Source organism: Carcharhinus amblyrhynchos, chromosome 10 (assembly GCF_965287045.1).
Source record: "Carcharhinus amblyrhynchos chromosome 10, sCarAmb.v2.hapA, whole genome shotgun sequence".
Lineage (NCBI taxonomy): Eukaryota > Metazoa > Chordata > Chondrichthyes > Carcharhiniformes > Carcharhinidae > Carcharhinus > Carcharhinus amblyrhynchos.
In genome coordinates this window covers 97962689-97975728 of record NC_137333.1, presented here as the reverse complement: position 1 = coordinate 97975728, position 13040 = coordinate 97962689, and the positions used below count along the sequence as shown (strand labels likewise).

Below are 13040 nucleotides of genomic sequence, written 5' to 3'. Positions count from 1 at the left end.
TTTCTCTGCTGCTGTCAGAATGGACTTACCTCGCATTAAGCTGATCTTTCTGTACACCCTAGCTATGGCTGTAACACTACATTCTGCACTCTCTCCTTTCCTTCTCTACGCTTTGTCTGTACAGCCCACGAGAAACAATACTTTTCACTGTATGTTAATACATGTGACAATAATAAATCAAATCAAAAGAATTTAACTGTGGCAGCCAGGCAGCATGAGTAACAGGAGAAGATGCACATCAGTTTGCCAGCAGCGAAAAGAACGCTCTCACAATTAATTTGAGGGTGGGAAGAGGGCAATGGGCTCACATGGCTTGCTTGTGGCAGGGAGGTAACCAGATTCATTAAAGAGTCTGTTCAACAAATTAAAACCTCTCTGATTCCAGCACAGCTTAGTGCTGCCTGTGAAATGCATTTTATATTCCACTGCTCACCGTGGCTTTAATTCATTTGTGGGACATGGGTGTTTATTGCCCAACACTTATTACCCATCCCTAGTTACCCTTGGAAGGCAGTTAAGAGTCAACCATATTGCTGTGGGTCTGGAGCCACATGTAAGCCAGACCAGGTAAGGACAGCAGATTTCCTTCCCTAAAAGGATATTACTGAACCAGATGGGTTTTTCCGACAATCCACAATAGTTTCCATGGTCATCAGATTCTTAATTTTTTTTTTTACTGAATTCTAATTCCACCATCTGCCGTGGTGGGATTTGAACCCAGGTCCCCAGAACATTGGTCGAGATTCTGAATTGATAGCCCAGCGATAATACCATCAGGTGGCTCAAACCTGCCCAGTGAAACCTGAGCTGCTGTGACTATAGCGTAGACCTGCATAAGAGTTGACTGCAGGCAGAACAAACTGGTTGGTCTAAGGGACTGACCCAAGGTATGCTTGAGCGTGCAGTCTCACAGAAGCTGTTTCTCATTCATCAGAAGGCCAGGTCCTTGTAACAATGCTCAAAGGAGGAGCAGAGGTCCACTTCTTCAAGTGGCAGCTTAGAAGTACATCATCGGCTTGGTGACACAGCACCAAAGGGAGATTCCGCCTCTGTCTCACGAGGCAGTGACCGACCGGAGCACCTGAATGTGGGTCAATCTGTGGCCAAGGGGGTGCAGTGGTAACCCCATGCCTCTCACACTGAAGAGCCACAACAGCACTGCATTTCCCTGTCACATGAGGATCCAGGAGGGATCTCTCAGGCAGCTAGTCACCGCTGTAGAGGAGGTCACTAGTGCTCTTTTCAAGAGAGCTAATGACTTTGTTAAGTATTGAACAAATGAGAACAGTCAGGCTGAGCAGGGCACAGGCTGTGCAACCTGGGTTGGTTTCTCGGGTGTGATCACTATCAGGGCACCCTCTGACCAATGGGTTGTGTGTTCCAACAGGAAGGGCTTTTTGTTTCATAGACTATAGAAGGAGGCCATTCAGCCTCAAGTTGCTCCAACTTTTTGACAGAATGTCTTACACCCAGGCCCTCTTACCCCATCCGATCTTCGTAACCCCACACATTTAAGTTTATTAGTCAGAAGTAGGCTGACATTCACATTGCAATGAAGGTACTGTGAAAATCCCCCAACTGCCACATTCCGGCACTTGTTCGGGTACACTGAGGGAGAATTTAACATGGCCAATGCACTTAACCTGCACATGGACTGTGGGAGGAAACCGGAGCACCCAGAGGAAACCCACACAGACATGGGGGAGAATGGGCAGACATCCCCATGTAATGGCACTAGTGACCTCCTCTACAGCGGTGACTAGCTGCCTGAGAGATCCCTCCCAGATCCTCATGTGACAGAGAAATGCAGTGCTGTTGTGGCTCTTTAGTGTGAGAGGCATGGGGTTACCACTGGACCCCCTTGGCCACAGATTGACCCACATTCAGGTGCTCCGGTCGGTCACTGCCTCGTGAGACAGAGGCGGTGTCTCCCTTTGGTGCTGTGTCTCCAACTCCACTCAATGACCCAAGCTGGGAATTGAACTAGGGTCCCTGGCGCCGTGAGGCAGCAGCACTAACCCTGTGTCACCATGCTACCCCACGGCTAATCCCCCTAACGTTGAGGAAAGATATAATGTCAGTCAGGGTAGGATATGGGCCATCACAGACCAAACTGCTGGACTGCTGAAGATGCGTCTCCATCACGTGGACAAGTCAGGGGGGACTCTTCATTCTGACCCAGGAGGGCTCTTGTGCAGAGCTGAGGTGTGCTGTGCCTTACACAATCTGGCTATGTAAAATGAGACACATTGAAACCTTGATAAGTAAAGGCAGATCACGGCAGCACAGTGGGGGCGGCAAAGTGGTACAGCTGGGGCAGCTGCTGCCTCACAGCACCAGTGACCCGGGTTCGATCCCCAGCTTGGGTCACTGTCTGTGTGGAGTTTGCACATTCTTCACATGTCTGCATGGGTTTCATCCGGGAACTCCGGTTTCCTCCCATACTCCAAAGATGTGCAGGTTACGTTGATTGGCCTTGCTAAATTACCCCTTAGTATCAGGGGATTAGTAGGGTAAATACATGGGGTTATGGGAATAGGGCCTGGGTGTGGCTGTGCAGGCTTGAAGGGCCAAATGGCCTCCTTCTGCACTTTACGGATTCTATGAAACTCTACAATGGGAAGAAGATAAAGTTCCAGAAAGGTAAATGTGGTAAATGCCAGTAGCAGTGGAGGGTGACGCAAGACAGGCAATAGAAAACCTCGCCTAACCCTCAATGCCAGCACTCTTTTGTGCTACGTGAGAAAACTAATTACAGGTCTTCCTCTGTGGCACCGGGATTAAATTCCACCCAAAATTCTTCAGAGCTCTGATCTTCCTCAATTAAAATTCCAACTCGGTGTCAATCTGGATAAAATAATTGGCTTAAGGTCAGGAGGCAGCAAGTTGTGGATAATGGCTACTTTTCAGGCTGGGTCCAGTCCTGTTCCATCCCCCAAGGCTGCGTTTCAATATTTTCCAATGATTGCAGACTTGGGAGTGGCAAACGAAGAGGATGTACAGGATCGAGGGTAACAGGACATCGATAAGCTAGCCAGAACGGGCAGATAGAATTTAATACAGAGAAGTGTGAGGTGATGTCTTTTGGCAGAAGGGGTAGGGAGAACCTATACAGATTTAAATGCTGTTCCAGAGGCTGTACAGGGGCAGAGGGTGCACGTACATTGATCCTTGAAGGCAGCAGGAGGGGATTGAGAGGATGTTCCTGATGGTGGGGTGGCCAGAACCAGGGGTCACAGTCTGAGGATTTGGGCTAGACCATGTAGGATGGAGATGAGGAGACATTTCTTCACCCAAAAAGCGGTGAGCCTGTGGAGTTCATTACCACAGGAAGTAGTTGATGCCAAAACATCAAATGTATTCAAGAAGCAGCTGGATATAGCAGTTGGGGTGAATGGGATCAAAGGTTACGGGGAGAAAGCAGAATTAGGCCATTGGGTTAGATGATCAGCTATGAATCATGATGAATGGTGGAGCAGGCTCGAAGGGCCAAATGGCCTCCTCCTGCTCCTATCTCCTATGTTTCTATGAAGCGCAGTTAGCAAAACAAATGGGATTTTTCAGTTCGTAAGTCGAGGCATCGAGTACATAAGCAGGGAAAATAACATTGAACCTTTATAAAACCATGATCTGGTCGCCATACTTTAGAAAAGATGCAAGTCCTTGAGAGACAGTGTTAAAAGGAGATTTACCAGAATGGATCTGGGGATGAGGGATGTCAGTAGCAAGATTACAGGCTAGAGAAGCTAGGATTGTTCTCCTTGGATGTACCACATGGGTGGCACAGTAGTTAGCACTGCTGCCTCACAGCATCAGAGACCCGTGTTCGATTCCCAGCTACGGTCACTGACCGTATAGAGTTTGCATGTTGTCCCTGTGTCTGCGTGGCTCTCCCCTGGGTGCTCCGGTTTCCTCCCACAGTCTGAAAGACATGCTGGTTAGGTGCATTGGCCATGCTAAATTCTCCCTCAGTGTACCCGAACAGGCACCAGAGTGTGGCGACGGGGAGATTTTCATAATAACTTTGTTGTCGTGTTAATGTAAGCCTCCTTGTGACACTAATAAAGTAGGAGCAAAGGAGATTGAGGGAAGATTTGATAGAGTAGGATTCCCTGTTCCTATTAACTGATGGTATAAGCACCAAGTAACACAGATGTGAGGTTTTAGGCAAGAGATGCAGGAGAATTTATTTTATGGGACGTGGGCATCGCTGGCTAGGCCAGCATTTACCGCCAATCCCTAATTGCATTTCAGAAGGTGGTGGTGAGTTGTCATGTGGTGTAGGCACACCCACGGTGCTAAAATAGTGCCTAAACATTTGCTGTGCTTCAGGCTGCAGTTGCTGGGAGACTAAATCTAGAGGACTTGGTTTAAAGGTGAGAGGGAAGAGATACAAAAGTGTCCAGAGGGACAATTTTTTCCAACATAGAGGGTGGTGAATGTCTGGAACAAACTGCCAGAGGTAGTAGTGGATCCAGGTACAATCTTGCTTTTAAAAAGCATTTAGACAGTTACAATGGGTATTAAGGGACATGGGCCAAACACGGGCAATTGGGACTTAGTGGTTTAAAAAGGTGGGGTGGCATGGACAAGTTGGGCCAAAGGGTCCGTTTTCATGCTGCAAACTCCTATGACTCTATTAGGGAGGGAGTTCCAGGATTTTGACCCAGTGATAGTGAAGGAATGGCGATATATTTCCAAATTAGAGTGTTCCAAACGGTGGTGTTCCCAGTTATCCATTGCCCCCTGAGGAAGATTTTTATATTAGCAGTGAGCAGCTACTGGGAGTCCACCCACAAGACCAGGGTAATGGAAGCAGAGTCAATGATTTTAAGAAGAAACTGAATGGGCACTTCAAGAAATAAACCTTGTTTCAGCGCAAATCAACTTAATGTTCAGCTTCCCGACCGGCAAATAGGAAAATAAAGTTACGACAAGTTTCCACAAAGTTCCAGTTACGAGGGAAGTGCATGGGGAATAATTCCTACTGCCTGATAAATTACTCCAGCAGAGGGAACCCTTGCAATACAAATTCTGTTCTGGCTACAAAAAAATTTCCTGCAGGAAAAGAAGCAAAAATGACTTCAGAATCCAGCAACTGCAGCCTGGAGCACAGCAAACGTTCAACTTTGCAGCTGTGTGCTTCTACACATTTTAGACCCAATATACAGAGACAAGATCTGTCTTTCTACTTAAGGAAGAAGTCTCACAAGTCCAACAGGTTGATTTGATTTATTATTGTCGCATGTATTTACAGTGAAAAGTATTGTTCCTTGCACCCTATATAGACACAGCATACCGTTCGTAGAGAAGGAAATGAGAGAGTGTTACAGTCTATAGAAACAGGCCATCTGGACCATCGAGTCTGCACCAATCACAATCCCACCCAGACCTCACCCCACTATTTTACCCACTAATCCCTCTAACCTACTATGCATCTCAGGACACTAAAGGGCAATCTAGCACGGCCAATCAACCTAATCCGCACATCTTTGGACCGTGGGAGGAAACTGGAGCACCCGGAGGAAACCCACGCAGACACGAGGAGAATGCGCAAACTCCACACAGACAGTGACCTGAGCTGGGAATCGAACCCAGGTCCCTGGAGCTGTGAAGCAGCAGTGCTAACCACTGTGCTACCGTGCCCCAGTCATAGCTAGGGTGCAGAGAAAGATCAACTTAATGCAAGGTAAGTCCATTCAAAAGTCTGACAGCAGCAGGGAAGACGCTGTTCTTGAGTCGGTTGGTACGTGACCTCAGGCTTTTGTATCTTTTTCCAGATGCAAGGAGGTGGAAGAGAGAATGTCCAAGTGCGTGGGGTCCTTAATAATGCTGGCTGTTTTGCTGAGGCAGCGGGAAGTGTGGGCAGAGTCAGCGGATGGGAGGCTGGTGTGCGTGATGGATTGGGCTACACTCATGACATTTTGTAGTTCTTGCAGTCTTGTGCAGAGCAGGAGCCATACCAAGCTGTGATACAACCAGAAAGGATGCTTTCTATGGTGCATCTGTGAAAGTTGGTGAATCACGAGCTTTTGGAGCGGTCTCCATCAGGTGAGCGGCGCTCCGAAAGCTCGTGATTCCAAATAAACCTGTTGGACTTTACCTGGTGTGGTGAGACTACTTACTGTGCCCAACCCAATCCAGCACTGGCATCACCACATCATTTCTACTTAAGAGCTGATCTGCTTGTGTTACAGTCCAGCGGAACAACACTCTGAGGACAGCACCCCAGATTCAGGTGTATTTCTGGGTGTCAATGAGGGGTCACCCAGACTCAAAACACTTGCTCTATTCCCTACCCAGAGATGGTGAGATTTTCCAGCACTTTCTGCTTTTGTTTCAGATTCCAGCATCCGCAGTATTTTGCTTTAAGTTATCCTAATTCTATACCCCATCCTCCCTGCAATGAAAGTTAACATTGTATTGCCCATCCTAACTATTTTCCGAAATATTTATCAGGATTGGGTGTATTTAGTGCAAAACCGAATACTGGGGGAACATTTGGTTCTGCTGTCAATTTGTCACCGAGAGACACTGTGTTGTTTAGGTTTCAAAGAGGTGCCCAGTGCTCTGCTCGGAACTCTGAATGCCAGCTGATGCTTATCCACATTCTACCAAAGGCAGGGGCACAACTGAAGCCCCTCAGGCAAACTGCTGACCCGAGCAACAGAGTTGGGTGCTTGTCTAAGCTTTGGAGTGGTTTCATCGCCGAGACTAATGTGGAAGAGAACAGAACTCAGCTTCCTCCCACGGACGTTCAAAACTACTCCATAGCAAACATTCACGAGTAACCTTTCTTAAAAGAACAGCAAGAGTTGAAAACTGTTCCTTCTCGGCCTTTTGGCCAAGATCAAGTGTAGTTTTGGCATCCTGCACTTGGTTGAAGTCAATGCGGTTACACCGAGGCTTCATTTGAAGCAATTTTTTTTTAAAAGCTAGGCCTTTTGGCCAAGGTGCAAATGAGATCAAGCCTTGGTTGAAGGTGCAATGCCTGCTCCAATCACCTTGGATCTTGTAGATCAAGCCCAAGACAGGCAGCGGTGAGCCTGTCTTGTCAGCTTGGATCTGGAATGTCTCTCACTTGCTGAGAATTGGACTTTGATTGGATTAAATTGGATATAAACAAAAAAACCAGCAATAGTTGAAGACAAATATTGATTCATAAGCTAATGGCTTTCTTTATTACAACTTTAAAACGATACTCAGAAGGCTTGTTAACTTTACCTCAAAATGTCTTAAGATCAGAATAAATCTATACCCAAACAAATCCCACCTGATCAATGTCTCACCAGATCCCTAACCCTACACTCCCCTGAAAACACATCCGAGTTTCTCTTGAAGCTTTTTAGGTGGACGTTTGATTCATTATTTCACTTTCTGAAATAAAAGAAGAACATTCCTCCTCCTCCTCCCCCCCCCACCGGCCCCTCACCCCAACACCAGAGCAAACAACAGCAACAAACTGCATTTATATAGCACCTCTCTCATAACAAAGCATCTCAAAAAAAGGTACTTCAAACGAAGATCTCTACAACGGGCCATGTGACGATGTTACGGTAGACAACCAAAAGCTTGGTCAAGGAGGTACAGTTGAAGGAGCATTTTAAAAAGAGAACAGAGCGAGGTGGAAGGGATTTTTTGGGGGGGGATTTCCAGAGTTCAGGGCCTAAGCAATTGAAAACATGGTCGTCAGGGACGGAGTGGTCAATGGAGGATTGGAGGTGTGTCGGGGCTCAAGGAAAGGGCAAGGCCACAGTGCCAGGATACCCCAGCATCTCAACAGGTGGTCAACGTGTGTCCCTAAGCAGAGGTGGTGCGTGTTAACATGCTGCCTGAATACAGGGGCAGGGGGGCAACAAATATCAGAGCGAGCCAATCCTATCCTCATGGCAACATGTCTCCCCATGGTAAAGGGGACACGTCAACTGATTGACCCCGTTTCTCACTGTGGCATGAGGTAAACCCAAAGCCGAGTGTTCCCCATCAGGGCCTCGATTCATACTCCCCTCGTCCAACTGGCTGAATAAACTCACTCAACCTCAACCTGTGGCCTCTCAAACCTTGTTAAATAAATTAATCGGGGGCCGTCAGTGCTTTCCATCAGAATGGCAATGAAGAAAACATGTTATTTTTCACAAAGGGCCAGTTTTACTTTCACAGCGCCTACATGGGGAAAGAAGAGTGAGAAGTCTCACAACACCAGGTTAAAGTCCGACAGGTTTATTTGGTAGCACAAGCCACAAGCCTTCAGCGCGCTGCTTCTTCGTCAAGCCCTGAAAGCTAGTGACTTGCGCTACCAAATAGAACAAAGAACAACACAGCATGGGAACCAGGCCCTTCGGCCCAACGAGCCCGCGCCGCCATTTTAAAATTACGAGTGCCCTCCTCTACCCATGACCTTTGTCCACACCTATTGGGGAAGATTGAGGGGATACTAACTTAGGGACAATTTGTTACACCAATCAGCCTAAGAGCACATTTTTGGGATGTGGGAGGAAACCGGAGCACCCGGAGAAAACCCACGCAATCACGGGGAGAATGTGCAAACTCCCGCAGACACCGGCCCAAATCCACGTATCCGCACAGCAAACAGTGATAGTCACTGAGCTGTCGTGTTGCCCGTCAAATGGTCCAGTTTAAGCTTACACTAACGACGTGAAGCACTAGGCCACTCTCGAAGCAACATCCAACAGCAGCCCTCGCACGACCCACCGCGTGTGTGCCCCCTGTTGGTCAACAAGGCGGACCGAATAATAAACCTGCTGGACTTTAACCTGGTGTTGAGAGACACCCCACCCCAGTCCAACGCCGGCATCTCCACATCATGGGGAAAGATGACCATAAAGAAAGTCTTAACCGTCATCAACTTCCCTCTCTCATTCTTTCACCACCGTTCCTCCATCATCACACACCCTCCGCACAGAGTCACGCCTGGTTGATTTTCCTGTAAAGCTCATTCACTGAATGGGAAGGGAAACAAAATGAATAAACGTGCTTACTTCAACGCTCGGGGGAGCGGCCTCTGGCTCCAAGCTCTTGTCGGGCTTCACATGCATAGCAGTTTCTTCCTGGTGCCTCATGCTGGCCTGGAAATATCCTGCTTTTTGCTGCACAGAGACAGAAGAAAAATCAGTCAATGCTTCAGTTTGCAAAGAGAAAGAAAAGGGGACAAAGATATTTACAGCAGTTCGCTCCCAGCGCCTGCTCCCCTTGAGAGTGGAAGGTAAGAACCTCCACTGATAAGAAGATAAGAAACATCCATCACTGATGCATTTTAGGGCCTATCGAAAGTTTTAAGTTAATTTTATTAGTGTCACAAGTAGGCTTACATTAATGAAGTTACTGTGAAAATCCCCTTGTCGCCACACTCTGGCACCTGTTCGGGTACATGGAGGGAGAATTTAGCATGGCCAGCACGTCTTTCAGACTGTGGGAGGAAAGCGGAGCACCCGGAGGAAACCCACGCAGATACGGGGAAGAACGTGCACTCTCTACACAGACAGTGACCTAAGGCTGGAATTGAACCCAAGTCCCTGGCACTGTGAGACAGCAGTGCAAACCAATGTGCCACCGTGCCATCCCGGAGCTGAAGCTGGGCTGATTTGTGCTGCCGAGGACACTACAGAAATGTCTTCACCACGGAGACATGCTGGAGAACTTGCGCTAGATACACAATCCTTACTGTATACTTACCTCAGTATTGTCCCACTGTTTGTTTACTGGTGTGGCTCAGTGTTTAACCGCAATACACAACACACCATTTCAACCACTCCCAAATCACAGCCTCGTGCTGACCATCTGATGCCCTGGACTCAACGATCCAAACTCCCTGACCCGACTGCCCACTTCTCCCACGACCACCCCCCTCACTCCACACCAATTTGGGCCAACACTCCGATTTTGCACCCCTCCAACATCAATCCGACTGCCAACACACACACACACACACACACACACACACACACACACACACACACACTCTGCCAGCCTGAGCCATCACCAAATACCTGACTTCTCTTTGGATTCTCCCCCCACCCTGAAGTAGCTTCCCAGCCCCCTCACAGCACTCTTATCTGGCTGACACTGCATAGCTCCCCCCCCATCTTTTATGACTACCCAACCTCTCCTTGACTGCCCATTCCCTTCACCCCCCCGTCCACGGACCTGTCGGCCTGGTGTCCCCACATCAGGCAGACTCTGCCCAACCTGATTGTTCACCGCTGTCCAAAGACGAGCAGGTTAGGTGGATTGGCCATGCTAAATTGTCCCCTAGCGTTAGCGGGACTAACTAGGGTAAATACATGGGGATGCAGGGATAGGACACGAGTGGGATTATTGCTGGTGTAGACGTGATGGGCTGAATGGCCTCCTTCTGCACCACCGGGATTGCGGGATCCACTTACTCCCTTCTGCCCTGAATACAAGACCACTGCTACCCACCACACCCCCACCCTCTGTGGTCTACCCAGCTCCACCCATTCACTCTCCCCTCACTCACCCACTTACTCCTATTTTGAATAAATCAAATAATCAATTAAACGGAATCAAAATAAACGGATGGACCAATTAAACAGGGGCAGCCCCTTAAAGGGATACTGCCCGAAACAAAAAGCAAATCCCAAACGAAACTTAACCATGAAACCAAAGCTCAATCACGAACCGACTGACTGACTCACCCACCAGAAATTCTCCAAGATCTTTCAACACTTGCCTGAATCAGGCAGTTGACGTTGTAAGAAAGTGGAGGGGGGTGGGGGGAGGGGTGTCTGCACTGCCGCCTCACACACACTCACTCACTGCACCAGGCCCAGCTCCAGGGATGCAGTTACCTCCGCAGTCAGTGGCGAGATCCTCAGCATTGCTACTGACCGGACAGTCTGGGCCAAGGTGCGGCAGGGTGGTCAGCACTGCTGCCTCACTCACAGCGCCAGGGGCCCACCCAGGTTCAGTCCCGGCCTCAGGTCACTGTCTGAGCGGAGTCTGCAAACTCTCCCCCGTGTCGGCGTGGGTTTCCTGCTGGTGCTCCAGTTTCCTCCCACAGTCCAAAGATGCATGGGTTAAGTGGATTGGCCGTGCTATACTGTCCTTTAGTGTCCATAGATGTGTAAAGTGGGACAAGGGTTAGCACTGCTGCCTCACAGCACCAGGGACCCAGGTTCAATTCCTGGCTCGGGTCACTGTTTGTGTGGAGTTTGCACATTCTCCCCATGTCTGCGTGGGTTTCCTCCCACAGTCCAAAAGAAATGCATTGGCCGTGCTCTCTCAGTGTACCCGAACAGGTGCCGGAGTGTGGTGACTAGGGAATTTTCACAGTGACTTCAATGCAGTGTTAATGTCAGCCTGCCTGTGACACTAAGAAATAAACTTTAAAAAAAGTGCTAGGGTTAGCCATGGTAAATGTGAGGGGTTATAGACATGGAGGAGGAGTGGGAGAAGAGGGCCTGGGCATGATACATACCTTGGTAAGATACTTACTCAGAGGGTCAGTACAAACATGATGGGCCGAATGTCCTCTCTTGCACTGTAGCGATTATACGATTGCAAATTCTGGCTGGTGACCATTTGCTGGAACTGGGAAACCTTACAGACGTGGCAGCCTTTGAAGTAAAGTCCTGGGAAAACTTGACCCTGTTCTTCAGAGAATCCCCACAGCGGAGAAGGCGGCCATTCAGCCCATCGAGTTTGCACTGACTTTCCGATAGAGCATCTTACCTTAGCCCTATCCCAGCCCCATCCCCGTAACCCTGCGTATTTACCACGGCCAATCCATCTCACCTACATATCTTTGGGCCTCATCTTAAAAGCAGGGAGGTCTTGCTGCGGCTGTATAGGGCATTGGTGAGGCCGCAGCTGGAGTACTGTGTGCAGTTTTGGGCGCCGTACTTACGCAAGGATATTTTGGCCTTGGAGGGAGTGCAGAGGAGGTTTACTAGGCTGATGCCGGAGTTGAGGGGGTTGAGCCATGAGGAGAGGCTGAATAAATTAGGCTTGTACTCGTTAGAGTTTAGAAGAATGAGGGGAGATCTCATTGAGACGTATAAGATGATGAATGGGATGGATAGGATAGAGGTGGAGAGACTCTTCCCGCTCAAAAAGGACAATAGGACTAGGGGGCACAGCCTCAAGATAAAAGGGGGGCGGTTTAGAACGGAGTTGAGGAGGAACTTCTTCACTCAAAGGGTGGTGAATCTCTGGAATTCTCTGCCCGTTGAAGTGGTGGAGGCTGCCTCGCTAAATATTTTTAAGACGCGGGTTGATGGGTTTTTGATAAGAGAGGGGATTAAGGGTTATGGGGAGAGGGCGGGAATGTGGAACTGAGCCACGACAGATCAGCCATGATCTTATTGAATGGCGGGGCAGGCTCGAAGGGCTAGATGGCCTACTCCTGCTCCTATTTCTTATGTTCTTACGTTCCCTCTGTACAAACGCGGCCCACGCTGCCCTGAACTTTAGGGGGCGGGATTTTTCGGCCAAGCACAGCCCCCCGGGCCCTAAATTCTCACCCGAGATCGACGGACCTTTGCCAAGTTTTCTATCCCACCTGCCGCGATTCTGGTAACGGGCAGAACGGGACCATTCCGCCCTGGCGTTGGTTACGGGTACCCGCAGCGAACCTCCATCCCCCGTCCCCCCCCCCCCATTCCACTCAGGGAGACCCCGTGCGGTCTCGTAACCGCCGGGTAAATCGAAATTAAACCTCCCCTCCCCCAGCACCCTGGTTTTATAGCCGGCCTTACAGCGGGGGGCCCCCCCCCCCCGCCCCCGCCGGCAGACGGCTTTACCTTGTTGACGTCTTGGGGTACGCGGCAGACGGTGTAACTGACACTGGGTAGCGGGGGTGGGGGGGGACGGGGAGCGGAAAAGAGGGAGAGACGAAACTCCACAATCGCGGGCTGCGGTTTTCCACCAACTCCTCCCGGCCTCCGCTCTTTGGCACAGGAGGAGGAGGAGTGGGGGAGGGGCTGGTCCTCCGGAGGAGTGGGAGGAGGGGCTGGTCCTCCGGAGGAGTGGGAGGAGGGGCTGGTCCTCTGGAGGAGTGG

At 49.4% G+C, this 13040-nt stretch overlaps 1 protein-coding gene across 2 annotated transcripts in view; it reads right to left on the bottom strand.

The window, feature by feature from the left end:
* gyg2 (glycogenin 2) overlaps positions 1-13040 on the bottom strand; it is a 102869-nt gene that overhangs the window by 35158 nt on the left and 54671 nt on the right. For both annotated transcript variants that reach the window (XM_080197661.1, XM_080197662.1), the window contains one exon: positions 9000-9107. In XM_080197661.1, coding sequence (XP_080053787.1) covers positions 9000-9107 — 108 coding nt within the window. The remainder of the gene's footprint in view (positions 1-8999; positions 9108-13040) is intronic.